The sequence below is a fragment of the Carcharhinus amblyrhynchos genome, chromosome 4 (genome assembly GCF_965287045.1).
Source record: "Carcharhinus amblyrhynchos chromosome 4, sCarAmb.v2.hapA, whole genome shotgun sequence".
In the NCBI taxonomy this organism is placed as follows: domain Eukaryota; kingdom Metazoa; phylum Chordata; class Chondrichthyes; order Carcharhiniformes; family Carcharhinidae; genus Carcharhinus; species Carcharhinus amblyrhynchos.
This window is the reverse complement of record NC_137327.1, coordinates 53,163,235-53,182,805: the sequence shown is the minus strand read 5'-3', so window position 1 is coordinate 53,182,805 and position 19,571 is coordinate 53,163,235. Positions and strand designations below refer to the sequence as shown.

Genomic DNA, 19,571 nt, shown 5'->3' with positions numbered 1-19,571 from the left:
ACCTCAATATGCCAACATCTTCATGCACAGGTTCGAACAAGACTTCTTCACTGCACAGAATCTTCAACCAATGCTATACACTAGATACATCGATGACATTTTCTTCCTTTGGCCTCATGGTGAACAATCACTGAAACAACTATATGATGATATCAACAAATTCCACCCCACCATCAGACTCACCATGGACTATTCCCCAGAATCAGTTGCATTCTTGGACACACGCATCTCCATTAAGGACGGTCACCTCAGCACCTCACTGTACCGCAAGCCCACAGACAATCTCACAATGCTCCACTTCTCCAGTTTCCACCCTAAACATGTTAAAGAAGCCATTCCCTATGGACAAGCCCTCCGTATACACAGGATTTGCTCAGATGAGGAGGATCGTGACAGACACCTCCAGACCCTGAAAGATGCCCTCATAAGAACAGGATATGGTGCTCGACTCATAGTTCGACAGTTCCAATGCACCACAGCGAAAAACCGCACCGATCTCCTCAGAAGGCAAACACGGGACACGGTGGACAGAGTACCCTTCGTCGTCCAGTACTTCCCCGGAGCGGAGAAGCTACGACATCTTCTCCGGAGTCTTCAACATATCATTGATGAAGACGAACATCTCGCCAGGGCTATCCCCACACCCCCACTTCTTGCCTTCAGACAACCACACAACCTCAAACAGACCATTGTTCGCAGCAAACTACCCAGCCTTCAGGAGAACAGTGACCACAATACCACACAACCCTGCCACAGCAACCGCTGCAAGACATGCCGGATCATCGACATGGATACCATCATCACACATGAGAATACCATCCACCAGGTACATGGTAAATACTCTTGAAACTCGGCCAACATTGTCTACCTGATACGTTGCAAGAAAGGATGTCCCGAAGCATGGTACATTGGGGAGACCATGCAGACGCTACGACAACGGATGAATGAACATCGCTCGACAATCACCAGGCAAGACTGTTCCCTTCCTGTTGGCGAACACTTCAGTGGTCACGGGCATTCAGCCTCTGACCTTCGGGTAAGCATTCTCCAAGGCGGCCTTCACAACACACGACAGCGCAGAGTCGCTGAACAGAGACTGATAGCCAAGTTCTGCACACATGAGGACGGTCTCAACAGGGATCTTGGGTTCATGTCACACTATCTGTAACCCCCGTGACTTGCCTGGGTTTGCAAAACCTCACTTACTGTACTGTCTGGAGACAATACACATCTCTGTAACCTGTGATCAGTGCTCCTTCCACTCACATTGTCAGCCACTTCAGGTCTTGAACAGCAGGTTAGGTGTAAGGATTCGCATTCTAATCAGTAATCTCTAAACTGTCTGTGCTTTATATGCTGTGTCTGAGGCCAGAACTCTCCATTCACCTGACAAAGGGGCTAACCCCGAAAGCTTGTGAGTCTATTATCAAATAAATCGGTTGGACTAAAACCTGGTGTTGTCAGACTTTTTACTGTGATTAAGGATAATATCAGGGCAGTAGTAAGGGAAGATATAGGCTCCAAAGAGCAGAACGTGGAATTGTTGTGGGTGGAGATAAGGAACAGTAAGGGGAGGAAGACGCTGGTGGGTGTGGTCTATAGGCCTCCAAATAATAACTTGGAGGTGGGGCAGGCTATAAACAAGCAAATAAATGATGCGTGCAGAAATGGAACGGTGATAATTATGGGGGATTTCAATCTGCATATTGATTGGTTGTCCATGTCGGACGCGGTGGGCTTGAGGAAGAGTTCTTGGAATGCTGTCGGGATAGTTTCCTTGAACAGTGTGTGACGGAACCGACGAGGGAGTGAGCTACCTTAGATCTGGTGTTACGTAACGAGGCAGGTAGAATTAGGAATCTTGTTGTGAGGGATCCTCTTGGGACGAGCGATTATAGTATGGTTGAGATTTTGATGCAGATGGAGGATGAGAAAGTAGGGTCCCGGACCTATGTCCTCTGTTTGAACAGAGGGGAGTACAATAGGATGAGAGAGGAACTGGGGGCGCAGGTTGGTCGGTAGGACTGCTGAGGAACAGTGGAGGATCTTTAAGGAGATCTTTTTTGGTGCTCAGCAGAAATATATTCCGATGGTAAAGAAGGAACATAGGAGAAGGGATAATCAGCCGTGGTTATCGAAGGAATTAAAGGAGAGTATTAAATTAAAAGCTGATGCTTTCAGAGTGGCTAAAAGTAGTGGGCGAGTAGAAGATTGGGAGAGGTTTAAAAATCAACAAAGATTGACTAAGAAGTTGATAAAGGAAGGATAGACTATGAAGCTAAACTAGCACTAAATATAAAAAAGGACAGTAAGAGTTTTTACAAATATATAAAGAGGAGGAGGCTGGCTAGAGTGAATGTTGGACCCTTAGAGGATGAGAGGCGGGATTTAGTGGTGGGAGATGAGGAAATGGCTGAGGCCTTAAATAAGTTTTTTGCCTCGGTCTTCACGGAGGAGGACATGAATAGTTTGCCGGATATTAAAGATAGAAGGATGGCAGGAGTTGAGGCCCTGAATGCGATTACTGTCACTAGAGAGGTAGTGCTTGATTGACTAGTGGGACTGATGGTGGACAAGTCCCCAGGACCAGATGGAATGCACCCCAGGGTTCTGAAGGAAATGGCAGAGGTGATAGTAGATGCCTGAGTGATTATTTACCAAACTTCGCTGGATTCCGGGCAAGTGCCGGAAGATTGGAAAACGGCTAATGTTACGTCGCTGTTTAAAAAAGGTAGCAGGCAAAAGGCAGGGAATTGTTGGCTGGTTAGTTTAACGTCTGTTGTTGGAAAAATGCTTGAATCCGTCATCAAAGAAGAAATAGCAAGGCACCTGGAGAAGAATTGTTTGATAGAGCAGACGCAGCACGGATTCGTTAAGGGGAAGTCGTGTTTGACAAATTTATTGGAATTCTATGAGGATGTGACTAGTGCGGTAGACAGAGGGGAGCTGGTGGATGTGGTGTTTCTCGATTTTCAAAAGGCGTTTGATAAGGTGCTGCACAAAAGGTTGCTTCAGAAGGTTAGGGGGCATGGAGTTGGGGGTAAGGTGTTAGCGTGGATAGAGGATTGGCTGTCTAACAGGAGGCAGAGAGTTGGTATCAATGGGTGCTATTTTGATTGGCGGTTGGTAACTAGTGGAGTGCCGCAGGGATCAATGCTGGGGCCTCAGCTATTTACCATTTATATAGATGATCTGGAGGAGGGGGCTGAGTGTAGGATGACGAAATTTGCTGATAACACAAAGATGAGTGGAAAAGCAAATTGTGCGGAGGGTGTGGAAAGTCTGCAGAGGGATCTAGATAGGCTGAGCGAGTGGGCAAGGACCTGGCAGATGGAGTACAATGTTAGCAAGTGTGAGGTTCTCCACTTTGGCAGAAATAATAGTAGGAGGGATTACTATTTAAAGGGTGAAAAGCTGCAGCATGCTACGGTGCAGAGGGACCTGGGGGTCCTTGTGCATGAGTCGCAAAAACCCAGTCTGCAGGTGCAGCAGGTGATCAAGAAGGCTAATGGGATGCTGGCCTTTATAGCGAGGGGGATAGAATATAAAAGCAGGGAGGTCTTGCTGCAACTGTACAGGGCACTGGTGAGGCCGTAGCTGGAGTACTGTGTGCGGTTTTGGTCACCGCACTTGCGCAAGGATATTTTGGCCTTGGAGGGAGTGCACTAGGCTGATACCGGAGATGAAGGGGTTGGACTATGAAGAGAGCCTGAATAGACTGGGTCTGTACTCGTTGGAGTTTAGAAGGATGAGGGGGATCTTATAGAGACATATAAGATAATGAAGGGGATGGATAGGGTCGAGGTAGAGAGATTCTTCCTGCTCAGAAAGGACAGCAGGACTAGAGGGCACAGCCTCAAGATAAAGGGGGGGCGGTTTAGAACGGAGTTGAGGAGGAACTTCTTCACTCAAAGGGTGGTGAATCTCTGGAATTCTCTGCCCGTTGAAGGAGGCTACCTCACTAAATATATTTAAGACACGGGTAGATAGGTTTTTGGTAAGGGAATTAAGGGTTATGGGGAGAAAGCGGGAAAGTGGAACTGAGCCACTTCAGACCAGCCATGATCTTATTGAATGGTGGAGCAGGCTCGAAGGGCTAGATGGCCTACTCCTGCCCCTACTTCTTATGTTCTTATGTTCTTAATGTAGTGTTACAGTCATAACTAGGGTGTAGTGAAAGATCAACTCAATGCAAAGTAAGTCCATTCAAAAGTCTGACAGCAGCAGGGAAGAAGCTGTTCTTGAGTCAGTTGCTATGTGGCTTCAGACTTTTGTATCTTTTTCTCGACAGAAGAAGATGGGTGAGAAAATGTCTGAGGTGCGTGGGATCCTTAATTATGCCGGCTGCATTGCTGGGGTAGTGGAAAGTGTAGACAGAGTCAATGGATGGAAGGCTATTTTGCATGATGGATTGGGCTACAGCCATCACGTTTTGTAGTTCCTTGTAGTCTTGGGCAGAGCAGGAGTCATACCAAGCTGTGATATGACTAGAAAGAATGCTTTCTAAGGTGCATCTGTAAAAGTTGGTGACAGTCGTAGCTGTCATGCCAAATTTCCTTAGTCCTCTGAGAAAGTAGAGGTGTTAGTGGGCTTTCTTAATTGTAGTGTTAGCATGGGGGGACCAGGACAGGTTGTTGGTGACTTGGACACCTAAAAACTTGAAGCTTTCGACTTTTTCGAGGATGCTCGCTGAACCAGTGAATAGAAATGTTCTTTTACCTGTAACATGTTGCCTTCAGCCCTCAAATGTACAATTTCAAACACTCTTATACCAACCTTCCTTGGAGAAACCGTTCTCTATTATATGTTGGAGTCGCTTTGCACAGTCCAGACCCCCACAGTAATACATAATGGTTGTATACATGGGCTCCAGCATACTGTTCATGCAACCTTTAACCATTTCCCGACTATCCTCAGGCAGGTTTGCCTATAATGAAGAACGAGGCATAAATTAGGTCCACATAAATTATTCTTCAAGACACAAAATTAAATTTGTTTCTTCTAATAGGTCAGGGACTAGACACATCAGATACTGTGATATAAGCCACATCAAACTAGAATATCCCACCTTCAATCCATTCCAGCCCTGAGTTAGTTGAGCTCAACTGCAGTAGCACTGGGACACTGGCTTCAGGAGTATGTTCCATTATATTGCTGTTTGTGAGAGCTTGCTGTGATAAATTGGCTGCCACCTTTCTTAGATTACAACAGTGACTACAGTTCAATACTTCATTGTATGTAAAATGCTTTGGTATACCCTGTGACATGAAAATTGCTTTGGTCAAGGTACTGCGAAAGATCATTTTCATGGAATAATATGTCAACAGTTTCAGGGGAGAATGGAAGAAATTGACGGGAGAGCCCCTACATTGTACCTTTCGGACAGATGTCACTTCAAACTGGATGTTTTTCAATCTTGATTCTTTCTCCATGGTTTTCATAAACTGTTGCTCAATCTGCTTGAACTCTTCAGCACCTGAGTTCCATTGCACTGGGCTTTCACCTGCTGCAGAGACATACAGTAAATATAACTAAGTTGGATTATTGAGTATTTTTTGAGCCTTGTATTGAGTAATTTAATTCCCTAGCTAATGGCCTTCAATTATAATGAGACTGTGAAAGTCCAAGCTATCCGCAAACAATATGATGTAGAATATGGGTTCTGGATTGCAATATGGGACTAGTTATTCAGATACTATGTCCTGAGGGTCAGATTTCCATGGAGTAAGGAAAACTCCATGGACTTTGACAGATTGGAGTTAGAACCTGGATACAAAAGTCCTACCTATACCTCCAACGGATACAATTTTTGCTGGGGGGGCGGGGTAAGAGGCAGGGCATGATTCACACGTGCGAGAAATCTAAACTTTGGCTGTTCCACATACTTTAACCCACAGTGTGACACCCATGAATTTATGGAGTAGATGTAAACTCCCTTGAAGGGTCGATAAGGCCTGTTTAAGTGTTATAATTTCAAGCTTTTTTTAAATATCCCTTGCTCTTTAAACTTGGGGGAAAGAGCAGGCTTAAGTTGTCAGAGTTAAAAAATGTCTTCTGGATTGCTTTGGCAGGCTATCTGGTGTAGGTTAGAAAAAAAAATTTGGTATATTCAATAGAGTTCTTTGTTGATATTTTCCAAAGGCTACTATTACTGTTTGGTTATTATCTCATTATGAATGCTTGGACAAGTTTCAAAAGCTACTGTTTTCTCAATGGGGTTTCTAAATTCAAAGTTTGAATGACAGTCTAAAAAGACTATTAAATGATTAACTGGGGTCTGAATAGAAGTTTGTTTTCATTATAGGTTAAATACTTAAGATTTAAAAGCTTCTGGTTTCATGAATTGGATTTTTTTCATGATCAAGTGCACACCAGTGAAAGCTGTATTAGTTTGTTAGAAATGTATTATTTTCATCTCCACATGACTCCTGAGGTCTTCCCATGATGAGTATTGGGTGAGTGGCTATGGAAGAGGCAAGGGGTGTGGCTGGGGTGGTGAATTGGCATGGAGGGGCCATGGGGACATGACAGGATGGATAGGGGGGGCAGATTGAGCTCTTTAAACTGAGTTGTGTCTGCCAAATCAGAACATTTTCTGACTTGAGCTACCTGCATTCTTAGCAAATTTGGCCCTTATACTTAACTATCACACTATACTTTAGTTAACTTTCAGCAAGGGAGTGGCTTATATAAATATTTGCTATCATTATGCCTTGCTAAGATATGGTTGTACAGCCACTGAACTTGTATAAAAGGAATGCTTCAGCTGGAGGGAGTGGTTTTAGGTAACAAACTTTCAAAGCAATCTTTAACTGGGTGTCTATAGAACTGAGGTAAGTAAATCTGAAGAATCGCAAATAAATATAAAGTAGCAATGTTGTGAAAGTCAAATTGAGCGGTGGACATTTTATTACAAATTCTCTCTTTTTGAAAACAAAATGTGTGAATTTCATGAAGTTAACAAAATACATTTCAAATGACCATTCGGCCCTCTTCTTGATGACAATGCAAGAGATATATATAAAAGGCTGAAAGTTCTGGACAGCTTGAAAAGTTGGACAAAAGGTACCAAATATATTCACATGCCATCCTGCCATTGATATGCCTTTGTCAGATGCATATCTCCTGATTAGAGCCATCACTGGAATTGGTTACAATCCAGAAGAAGCATGCTCAATGTATTTTCAAGGAAATCAGTAAATACTAGACAGAAATGCAACTTATTGTAATAGTGACATCTTCTCAGCCATTGTAATCAATGCCAGCTTTAGAATCTGGGCCACTGCTTCTGACCTTTGCACTTTTGTTCCCCTGTGGTTCATTGTCTTCATGTGCTTGGTATTCAGTGATAAACATTTTGCTGATTATTTCATTTTCATGTTCTATTTTTATATTTGGAACTTTGAAAAAAGCAAATGCAGGCCCAACAATTTAAAAAATACTCAGTTTAATATATTGAGTGATTCAAATATATGTAACAAGTGTACAGGCCAAATAGTAGAGATGTTGTGAAGTTAGGTGTAGGTGTTTGGCAGTGAACAGCATCAAGAGCTTTGCATCAGTGAGAAAAATTAGGAAAAATTCATGACAAACTCCAACTTTTATACTGGAAGAGATACAATTGTAGTATTGTAGGAGACAAACTAAATTAAGACAGAGAAACAAATGAAGGTCAGGGAAGAAAGAGAAAAGCACAGATGGTGGAGACAGAGAGAAGGAGACGAGGGGATAATTGCTTTATTTTATACTTACTCTCTTTGTAACTGTGCTCTGATTTTACCTTCTATGTATCTAGCTCAGGCGTACCTGTGAATTGACTCTCTTTGCATTTACTTCCCCTGCTACGGGTGTGTCTTATTTATCTGTCTCATGCATATCTGAACTATTTGCTTCCTGTATTTGTGTCCCCACACTGTGTCACACATGTAAATGTCATGTGTCCAAGTTTTTACCCTACCTCATTTGCTTCCTGTGTGCAAGGTCTTCTATGTACTGGTCTTCTGACCTCACCTCCTGTGCAACTGCCTCTCAATCCCACCTTCTGTGCACCTTCCTGTCAATCCCACCTCGTGTGTACCTGCCTCTCAATCCCATTTCATGTGTACCTGCCTCTCCATCCCACTTTATGTGTACCTGTGTTTCTGCAATTCATATCTAAAACCTCAGTGTTTTTCTTCGGTTTATAATCCAAGAACTTCTTTTCTAGAACAGCAAAAGATGGATTGTTTCAATCTGCAGCAATCTTAAGAGTTAACAGTTATCAATACAAAATTATTTAAATCACACCTGTGTCTATTATTATCACATTACTTTGTTCATTTTTTCTTACACTTACATATGCTTATACATGTTCAGTTGAAAGCTGATGTACAAGATATAGGGTAAATTTTCTGGTTCTGCCTGCTGTGGCAATCATCGTGGACTGGATGGACAATTTAATGGACCATTTAACAGTCCACTGACCTTGAGCAGGAACTTCTGTTCCGGGGGTTCCAGGGGAGCTCCTGCCCATAGGGTGAAATCTTATAGTCCTGTCATGGTGGGGGCAGGGCCAGGAACTTAAAATGCAGCGAGCCATTGACTTCAGTGGGACAATAAGATCCTGCCAGTATAAATTCTGGTCACAGATTTTTTGTTCACTTTATAAAAGAAAATCATTATCCTAGTTGCAATGTACATTGTAGATTTGAATGCCTCTGAATCCAAATAAATCCTAGGTCTGGTTGCAGTTAGGCTATCCCAATCCCAAATTGTCAATTTAATAGTGATTTGAATTCAAATCACCTGTAGGTTTGAGTCTTGCAGCTCATATCCATATAAACAATAAGCAAATGTTATTGTACAATGTGTTAAAGAATAATAGGCACATGTTCCTGCAGATCTAAACACAACAAGCTTAGTACTATCATTGTAACTGGTCATAGGATCGTAGAGGATCGTAGAATCCTCCAGTGCAGAAGGTGTCCATTTGGCCCACTGAGTTTGCACCAACCACAATCCCACCCAGGCCCTATCCCTGTGACCCCATGCACTTACCCTCACTTGTCCCTCTGACACTAAGGGGTAATTCGGCATGGCCAATCCATTTAATCCGCACATCTCTGGACTGTGGGAGGAAACTGGAGCACCCAGAGGAAACCCACGTGGGCACAGGGAGAACGTACAAACTCCACACAGACAGTGACCCAAACTGGGAATCGAACCCAGGTCCCTGTCACTGTGAGGCAGCAGTGCTAAGCACTGTGCCGCCCCGAAAGGGAACCATTCCACTTTTGGTATGAGAAGGAAATATAGTTACAAAACTAAAGTGTAATGACTTTAAAAAGGCTCATGAGGTGGACCTTTTAGAATTGAGCTCCCTGAGAATGAAAAACTCTGCACCTCTTTCGTGACACACAGGACTCCAGAGGTGCTGGTTTTTGATAATGGCCCATTCTTTACCAGCCAGGAATTCTCCTATTTTATTAAGTTGAATGGAATTCGACACACTAGAAAGATGCCATATCATCCGTCATCTAACAGACTGGCAGAAAGAGCGGTCCAGACCTTGAAAACAGGCTTAAAGAAGCAACCTGCACTCTTTTTGAACACTAAATTTTCCAGATTTCTGTGTGATTACTGAACAAGTCCCATGCGACTACCAGAATAGTGTCAGCCAATTTGTTCATGGGCAGACGACTTCACACCAGGTTGAGCCTAATATTCCTGAACTTAGGGGGGAGGGTGAAAAGGCATCAAGAAGCCGAGTACCAAATCCACAAGACCCAGCCATGAGAGACACCTAAAGGCGGGGGATAAAATCTTAATAAAATATCATGGGAACAGCCCTGAATGGTTACCAGGCACGGTTGATTCGAAGACAGTACCAATATCTTACATAGTCCGCATAGGCGATGCCATCCTGAGAAAATGCCTGGACCATTTCAGAGATTGAATTCTCAGGCCATCCAGGAACCAACTTTGCCCTGTACATCGGGAGCCTCTGAGAAAACCTCTGAGACCTGTTGGTTCCCATTCCCTGTCTCTGTCAGAGGAACCTCTGAGTCTGAAATAGAGATGGTGGACTTAGCCGCATTCATAACTTTGCTACCTGAAGAAGGGAGTGAACTCATGCTTCGGCGTTATAAGCGAAAGAGATGAGAGCACTGATTCGCAACACCTCAGCTATGTCGGACACTGAGCTTGAGGAACCAGACCTGGTGCTTAAATGCCTCAAGAGGCGCTCCAAGCGAACAAACTGCCAAGGTTCCTTGGACCTAGAAGGAGGAAGGATGTAATGACTTTAACAAGGCCCACGAGGTGAACCTCTTAGAATATGAGCTCTCCCATTAAGGCAGCAATGAGTTGGCCTACGAGGGAGCCCTGCCTGTGCATATAACATGGAGCGTCAGGGTTACGGGCACTCCAGGTTTATACTCTGTTTAGGAAGTATATATCAGAGTGCTACTGACTATGTAAATAAATCTAAGTTTGGTGAAGTGAAGGGTTATTTCAAAATGGACTTTCAACCACTAACTTTCCTTTTTCAAAGTGCCAATTCATTTCAAATAAGAATAAAGTAAGCAAAACGCACCCATTAGTAAATTATTCTTGCGTGCTTTCTCCAAATCACTGATCAATGTCTTAATCTGTTCCTTCTGTGAGGTCACCTATACAAAAGAATAAACATATATAAATAATTTCAATGGGCAAATAATTGGCAAATTAAGTTCAACATAGATAAAGGCAAAGTTATACATTTTGAAAGGAAGATTAGGGAAGTCACATTATTTGGCAGTTGCAAGTCAGAAAAAAGTTAAAATGTTTTCTATTTAGGGGAAAATAAGAAAAATAAATCAGCTGGAATTGGCCTCCTGGTTATCAAGTGACTCTTTACTGGTGTAGACATCAAGGAAGACTCTTGGGCTATGATTAGATGGTTGTCACAAATCATCTAGAAACATAAATGAATGATGATCACTTGAGCAGTTCATTCTGAAGGAACTGTTCCTCAGCATTACAAGGAAAGGAAACAGATCTGGAAAAAACTTTCCATTGTTGCACCAGTTTGCAGGTTTCTTCTAATGGACGACTTGGGCTGCTGGCATATGAATCATACCTGAGTTCTTAAGGCTTTGATCTCATGCAACAGTCTGGTTGTGAAAACAGCTTCAGCCTGATAAGCATATAGTGATTTGTCTCTCCTATGGAAAAACACAATGTGGCGTGAAAGGTAGAAATGCCAGACTATATGCTACAGTTACAACAGAGCAAATACGAACAGTCATAACAAATGGTTAGGCTGATCAGGTTATAAATCAGGTTTATAAATCTCAAAGCAGCTTGCACTTTCCCACTATCCTATTTAAACACGTACAGAATCCAGTGATGAAGACGTTTATGTAGAATTACAAAGAAATTGCACCAGAACAGTGCATTCAATCCAACTGGTTTAAAATTTATTCTACAAGGGTCTCCTCACACCCTACTAATCTAACTCTATCAGTATATTCTTCTAATCTTTCTTCCTCATTACTTATCTAGCTACCACTTAAAAGTGCATTTTTGCCATTTGCCTCTACTGACTTCCAGTTTAAGACTGGAATTTTGTACAAAAATGTGCATGCCAGCTCACCACTTCTGAATAATTGCAGAAAATAGACCATGCTAGAGTGTGAAACTTCTCACAACATTGAGAGTTGGTGGGTATGGATTTTAGTTATACCAATAAATCTCCAACATTTCCTAAGTCATAATGAGCTATATTAACATTTCCATTAGTGCCTATAACTGTTATATTGGGCGGAATTTTCCCAAAAAATGAAAATGTGCCATTTCAAGCACAGAAACTGCTGGTTGGGCAGCTCGATCCCGATTGTGATCTTCCCACACTTAATGCAATAAATAATCCCCCATGTGAAACACGCCAAGCGAGGGTCCCCTGGTATCTGATTTGCCCAACCAGGGGGAGTTGAACTTAAATGGTCCCTCAGCACTCACTCCCAGTCAAGCCAGGAGGATAGCTGCGAGGAGACCTGCTCCATGTTTCTTGGAGGAGGACCTAGCCAGGCTTTTGGACAAGGTGGAGGAGAGATGAGCCACCATTTATCTCTGTGTTGGAAAGAGACTCCAAAGTAATGTAACTAATCCAGTCTGGAAGGCAGGCGTTGGCAACCACAGTCAGTGCCTGCAGCATGACCAGGAGCACTGACGTCCAATGCCACAAGATAAATAACCTCCTATGAGCTGCAAGGGTGAGATCCCATATGTCTTTTTCTCTCATCAGTCCCATCTGTCAACCATGGAATGTCATCATTAGTCCACTCACTGTCACCTCACAGCCTCCCAACACCCAACTGCCCAGCAGTTTTGGCAAAACCCCCAGCACTCCTCATCACAATCTTTTTCTGCCTGGACATGGTGCCTACATATGCCACTTGCTATATATCCTTGACCATCAGGTGACCGGTTCAGGTGATGTATTCTCTTTACGTCTCCAAAGGAGAAGATAGTCATTAATAAAAGGGAGAGCGAGAAGATGATTGGGGAGATGCCTGAGTTAAGATTCCTTACCAACAATGAGGAAAGGCTATGGAGATCACAAGGGAGGGCCAGGACCAAGCCCCTACAGATGGCGAGGTTGGTCTGTGCTAGAGAAATGAAGCTCCAATGCACCTTCATCCATTTGACTTGTCTCAATTGAATTGTTCATTTCCATTTACTGAACTCATGTCCCTTGTCTTGTAGTATCACCATCTGTTGAGGTTGGGCCTTCCAGAGACAACACCCCTCCCGCCCCCCCCCCCCCCCCCCCACCAACCCTTGACACCACCTTGGAGGAGATCTCCAAGGAAGATACTGAAGAAGAGGCATCACATCTCTCACCCACATCATTCACCATCACAGAGACACACACCTTGGTGGTTGATCTTAAAAGACAGGCGACTGTCAGTATCTGGTGAGCACCAAGAACAATAAAGGACAAAGAAAATTACAGCACAAGAACAGGTCCTTTGGCCCTCCAAGTCTGCACCTGCCGGGGAGCATATCCCTCTATTCCCATCCTATTCATGTATTTGTCAAGATGCCCCTTAAACGTCACTACTGTATCTGCTTCCACTACCACCCCCAGCAACAAATTCCAGGCATCCTCTACTCTCTGTGTAAACAAGCTGCCTTGTACATCTCCTTTAAACCTTACCCCTCGCACCTTAAACTTATGCCTCCTTGTAATTGACTCTTCCACCCTGGGAAAAAGCTTCTGACTATCCACTCTGTCCATGCCTCTCATAATCTTGTAGACTTCTATCAGGTCTCCGCTCAACCTCTGTCGCTCCAGTGAGAATAAACCAAGTTTCTCCAATCTCTCCTCATAGCTAATGCCCTCCATACCAGGCAATATCCTGGTAAATCTTTTCTGTACCCTCTCCAAAGCCCCCACATCCTTCTGGTAGTGTGGCGACCAGAATTGAAAACTATATTCTAAGTACAGCCTAACTAAGGTTCTGCAACATGACTTGTCAATTTTTAAGCTCAGTGCCCCCTCTGATGGAGGCAAGCATACCAAGTGTCTTCTTGACTACCTTCTCCACCTGCATTGCCACTTTCAGTGACCTGTGTACCTGTACACCCAGATCTCTTTGCCTATCAATACTCTTAAGGGTTCTGCCATTTACTGTATATTTCCTATCTGTATTAGACCTTCCAAAATGCATTACCTCACATTTGTCCAGATTAAACTCCATCTGCCATCTCTCCACTCAAGTCTCTAACTGATCTATACCCTGCTGTATCCTCTGATATTCCTCATTGCCATCCACAAATCTACCAACCTTTGTGTCATCTGCAAACTTACTAATCAATCCAGTTACATTTTCCTCCGAATCATTTATATATATTACAAACAGCAAAGGTCCCAGTACTGATACCTGAGGAGCACCACTTGTCACAGCCCTCCATTCAGAAATGCACTTTTTCACTGATATAGGTCAGTTGGAGACTTGGGCGGAGAGATGGCAGATGCAGTTTAAACTGGACAAATGTGAGATAATGCATTTTGGAAGGTCTAATACAGATAGGAAATATACCGTGGGCAGCACGGTAGCACAGTGGTTAGCACGCTGCTTCAGAGCTCCAGGGACCTGGGTTCAATTCCCGGCTTGGGTCACTGTCTGCATGGAGTTTGCACATTCTCCTTGTGTCGGTGTGGGTTCTCTGGTTTCTTCCGACAGTCCAAAGATGTGTGGGTTAGGTTGATTGGCCATGCTAAAATTGCCCCTTAGTGTCCTGTGATGTGTAGTTTACAGGGATTAGTGGATAAAATATGTAGGGATATGGGGATGGGACCTGGGTGGGATTGTGGTCAGTGCAAACCTGATGGGCTGAATGGCCTCTTTCTGTACTGTAGGGTTTCTATGATTTCTATGATTCACTGTTACCCTCTGTCTTGTTTGACTGACATAATGTGGAGATGCCGGCATTATACTGGGGTAAACAAAGTAAGAAGTCTGACAACACCATGTTAAAGTCCAACAGGTTTATTTGGTAGTAAACGCCACTAGCTTTCGGAACGCTGTTGCTTCGTCAGGTGGGTGGAGAGTTCTGATCACAAACAAGACATATAAAGGCACACACAGTTTACAGAATACTGATTAGAATGTGAGTCTTTACAGCTAACCTGCTATTCAAGTCTTAAACATACAGACAATGTGAGTGGAGATAGCATTAAGCATAGGTTAAAGAGATGTGTATTGTCTCCAGACAGGACAGTAAGTCAGATGTTGCAAGTTCAGGCAAGTCATGGGGGTTACAGATAGTACGGCATGAACCCAAGATCTCGGTTGAGGCCTTCCTCATGTGTGTGGAACTTGGCTATCAGTTTCTGCTCAGCAGAAAGCCGCCCTGGAGAACGTTTACCCGAAGATCAGAGGCCGAATGCCTGTGACCGCTGAAGTGTTTGGCAACAGGAAGGGAACAGTCTTGCCTGGTGACTGTTGAGCGGTGTTCATTCATCTGTTGTCGTAGCATCTGCATTGTCTCCCCAGTGTACCATGCCTCGGGACATCCTTTCCTGCAGTGTGTCAGGTACACAACGTTGGCTGAGTTGCAAGAGTATGTGCTGTGTACCTGGTGGATGGTGTTCTCACGTGAGATAATGGCATCCATGTTGATGATCCGGCATGTCTTGCAGAGATTGCTATGGTAGGGTTGTGTGCTGTCGTGATCACTGTTCTCCTGAAGGCTGAGTAGTTTGCTGTGGACAATGGTCTGTTTGAGGTTGTGCAGTTGTTTGAAGGCAAGAAGTGGGGGTGGGGGGATCGCCCTGGCGAGATATTCGTCTTCATCAATGACATGTTGAAGACTCCGTAGAAGATGTTGTAGCTTCTCCGCTCCAGACGATGAAAGGTACTCTGTCCACTGTGTCCCATGTTTGTCTTCTGAGGCATCCCCCACAACAATGACATTGATGTAACTGCCTCAGTACTCAACGCTGACAACTGCCAGTTTCCCAATGCAATTTTACAACTCATCTGCTTCATCCTGGACCACAATGTCTTCACCTTCAACAACCAGTTCTTCATCCAGACACATGGAACAGCCATGGGGACCAAATTCACACCTCAATATGCCAACATCTTCATGCACAGGCTCGAACAAGACTTCACCGCACACAACCTTCAACTGATACTATACACAAGATACATCGATGACATTTTCTTCCTTTGGACTCATGGTGAACAATCACTGAAACAACTATGTGATGAAATCAACAAGTTCCATCCCACCATCAGACTCACCACGGACTATTCTCCAGAATCGGTTGCATTCTTGGACACGCTCATCTCCATTAAGAATGGTCACCTCAGCACCTCACTGTACCGCAAGCCCACAGATAACCTCATGATGCTCCAATTCTCCAGCTTCCACCCTAAACACATTAAAGAAGCCATCACCTACGGACAAGCCCTTCGTATACACAGGATCTGCTCAGATGAAGAGGATCACAACAGACACCTCTAGACGCTGAAAGATGCCCTCATAAGATTAGGATATGGTACTCGACTCATCGATCGACAGTTCCAACACGCCACAATGAAAAACCGCACCGACCTCCTCAGAAGACAAACACGGGACACGGTGGACAGAGTACCCTTCATTGTCCAGTACTTCCCTGGAGCGGAGAAGCTACAACACCTTCTCCAGAGTCTTCAACATGTCATTGAAGATGAACATCTCGCTAGGGCCATTCCCACACCCCATTTCTTGCCTTCAAACAACCGCACAGCCTCATACAGACCACTGTCCGCAGCAAACTACCCAGCCTTCAGGAGAACAGTGACCACAACACCACACAACCCTGCCACAGCAACCTCTGCAAGACATGCCAGATCATCGACATGGATGCCATTTTATTTCACATGAGAACACCATCCACCAGGCACATGGCACATACTCTTGCAACTCGGCCAACGTTGCCTACCTGATACGCTGCAGGAAAGGATGTCCCGTGGCATGGTACATGGGGGAGACACTATAACAATGGATCAATGAACACCACTCTACAATCACCAGGCAAGATTGTTCCCTTTCTGTTGGCAAACACTTCAGCGGTCATGGGCATTCAGCCTCTGATCTTCGGGTAAATGTTCTCCAAGGTGGCCTTCAAAACATACGACAGCGCAGACTCACTGAGCAGAAACTGAGAGCCAAGTTTCGCACACATGAGGACTGCCTCAACCAGGATCTTGGGTTTATGTCACACTATCTGTAACCCCCATGACTTACCTGAACTTGCAACATCTGACTTACTGTCCTGTCTGGAGACAATACACATCTCTTTAACCTATGCTTAATGCTATCTCCACTCACATTGTCTGCATCTTTAAGACTTGAATAGCAGATTAGCTGTAAAGACTCACATTCTAATCAGTATTCTGTAAACCATGTGTGCCTTTATATGCCTTGTTTGTGATCAGAACTCTCCACTCACCTGACGAAGCAACAGTGTTCCGAAAGCTAGTGGCATTTACTATCAATTAAACCTGTTGGACTTTAATCTGGTGTTGTGAGACTTCTTACTTCTTTGACCGAGCCAGTGTTGCATCCACCTTGCCAGCTTATCTCTGATCCCATGCGACTTCACCTTTTGACCTGTCTGCCATAAGGGACCTTGTCACAGGCCTTACTGAAGTCCACATAGACAACATCCACTGCCCCACCCTCATCAATCATCTTTGTCACTTCCTCGAAAATCAAGTTCGTGAGATACGACCTCCCCTTCACAAAACCATGTTGCCTCTTACTAATATGTCCACTTATTTCCAAGTGGGAATAAATCCTGTCTCGAAGAATCCTCTCCAATAATTTCCCTACCACTGATGTAAGGCTCACCGGCCTGTAATTACCTGGATTATTCTTGCTACCCTTCTTATACAAAGGAACAACACTGCTATTCTCCAATCCCCTGGGACCTCCCCTGTAGCCAGTGATAGTACAAAGATTTCTCTCAAGGTCTCCGCAATTTTCTCCCTTGCGCCTCTCAGTATTCTGGGGTATATTCCATCAGACCCTGGTGACTTGTTACCTTAATGTTTCTCAAGAACCCTAATACCTCCTCCTTTTTGATCTCAACATGACTCAAACTATCAACACACCCTTTCCCAGACTCATCATCCACCAAGTCTTTCTCTTTGGTGAATACTGACGCAAAGTAAGAACATAAGAACATAAGAACATAAGAAATAGGAGCAGGAGTAGGCCATCCAGCCCTTCGAGCCTGCCCCGCCATTCAATAAGATCATGCTGATCTGTCGCTGCTCAGTTCCACTTTCCCGCCCTCTCCCCATAACCCTTAATCCCCTCTCCTATCAAAAACCCATCAACCCACGTCTTAAAAATATTTAGCGAGGTAGCTAAATATTCCAGAGATTCACCACCCTTTGAGTGAAGAAGTTCCTTCTCAACTCCGTTCTAAACCGCCCCCCTTTTATCTTAAGGCTGTGCCCCCTAGTCCTACTGTCTTTTTTGAGCGGGAAGAGTCTTTCCACCTCTATCCTATCCATCCCATTCATCATCTTATATGTCTCAATGAGATCTCCCCTCATTCTTCTAAACTCTAACGAGTACAAGCCCAGTTTATTCAGCCTCTCCTCATAGCTCAACCCCCTCAACTCCGGTATCAGCCTAGTAAACCTCCTCTGCACTCCCTCCAAGGCCAAAATATCTTTGCGCAGGTGCGGCGCCCAAAACTGCACACAGTACTCCAGCTGCGGCCTCACCAATGCCCTATATAGCCGCAGCAAGACCTCCCTACTTTTATATTCAATCCCCCTCGCTATGAAGGCCAGCATCCCATTCGCCTTCCTGACCACCTGCTGCACCTGCAAGCTGGGTTTTTGCGACTTATGCACAAGGACCCCGAGGTCCCTCTGCACCGTCGCCTGCTGCAGTTTTTTGCCCCGTAAGTAATAGTCCTTCCTACCATTCTTCCTACCAAAGTGGACCACCTCACACTTGCCAACATTAAATTCCATTTGCCATTTCCTGGCCCATTCGCCCAGCCTATCTAGATCCTTCTGCAGACTCTCCACACCCTCCGCACAATTTGCCGTTCCCCCAATCTTGGTGTCATCAGCAAATTTCGACACTCTACACTCGGTTCCCTCCTCCAGATCATCTATATAAATGGTAAAAAGCTGAGGCCCCAGCACCGACCCCGGGGCACTCCACTAGTCACCATCCGCCAATCCGAATAGCACCCGTTGACCCCCACTCTCTGCCTCCTATTTGACAACCAATCCTCTATCCACGCTAATACCCTACCCCCAACTCCATGACACTCGACCTTCTGCAATAACCTCTTGTGAGGCACTTTGTCAAACGCCTTCTGAAAATCTAGAAAGACCACATCCACCGGCTCTCCTCTATCCACCGCCCTAGACACATCCTCATAGAACTCCAGTAAATTTGTCAGACACGACTTCCCTTTAATGAAACCGTGCTGCGTCTGCTCTATCAAGCAATTCCCTTCAAGATGCCTTGCAATTTCCTCCTTAATGACAGATTCTAACATTTTACCTACCACAGACGTTAAACTAACCGGCCTATAATTCCCCGCCTTTTGCCTGGCACCCTTCTTAAACAACGGCGTAACATTAGCCGTTTTCCAATCATCCGGCACTTCCCCGGAATCCAGCGACGTCTGGAAAATAACCACCAAGGCATCCACTATCACCTCTGCCATTTCTTTCAGAACCCTCGGATGCATTCCATCCGGTCCTGGGGACTTGTCCACAATCAGCCCCTCCAGCCTGTCGAGCACCGCCTCTCTAGTAACAGTAATGTCATTAAGACCCTCCAGTCCTACCACCTTTCCATCGCTAACACCCGGCAAATTATTCACGTCCTCCTCCGTGAAGACAGAAACAAAAAAGTTATTCAATACCTTAGCCATATCCCCATCCCCTACCACTAGGTCCCCTTTCTTACCCTCTAAAGGACCAACATTCACCCTAGCCAGCCTCTTCCTTTTTATATATTTATAAAAACTCTTGCTATCCTTTTTTATATTAAGCGCTAGCCCAGCTTCATAG

General features: G+C 44.5%; 1 protein-coding gene across 5 annotated transcripts in view; it reads right to left on the bottom strand.

Annotated features, from left to right (window-relative positions):
• LOC145342018 (uncharacterized) overlaps positions 1 to 19,571 on the bottom strand; it is a 296,566-nt gene that overhangs the window by 46,770 nt on the left and 230,225 nt on the right. For 4 of the 5 annotated variants that reach the window (XR_013886488.1, XR_013886489.1, XM_080187154.1 and 1 more), the window contains exons 9-13: positions 11,099 to 11,183; positions 10,574 to 10,649; positions 8,134 to 8,202; positions 5,376 to 5,506; positions 4,777 to 4,927 (exon numbers count right to left, since the gene is read on the bottom strand). Coding sequence is in view for 3 of the 5 variants with exons in the window: in XM_080187154.1 (XP_080043280.1) it covers positions 4,777 to 4,927; positions 5,376 to 5,506; positions 8,134 to 8,202; positions 10,574 to 10,649; positions 11,099 to 11,183 (512 nt within the window). In the remaining 2 variants the exon portion in view is untranslated. The remainder of the gene's footprint in view (positions 1 to 4,776; positions 4,928 to 5,375; positions 5,507 to 8,133; positions 8,203 to 10,573; positions 10,650 to 11,098; positions 11,184 to 19,571) is intronic. The other variant, XM_080187155.1, reaches the window with a different exon arrangement.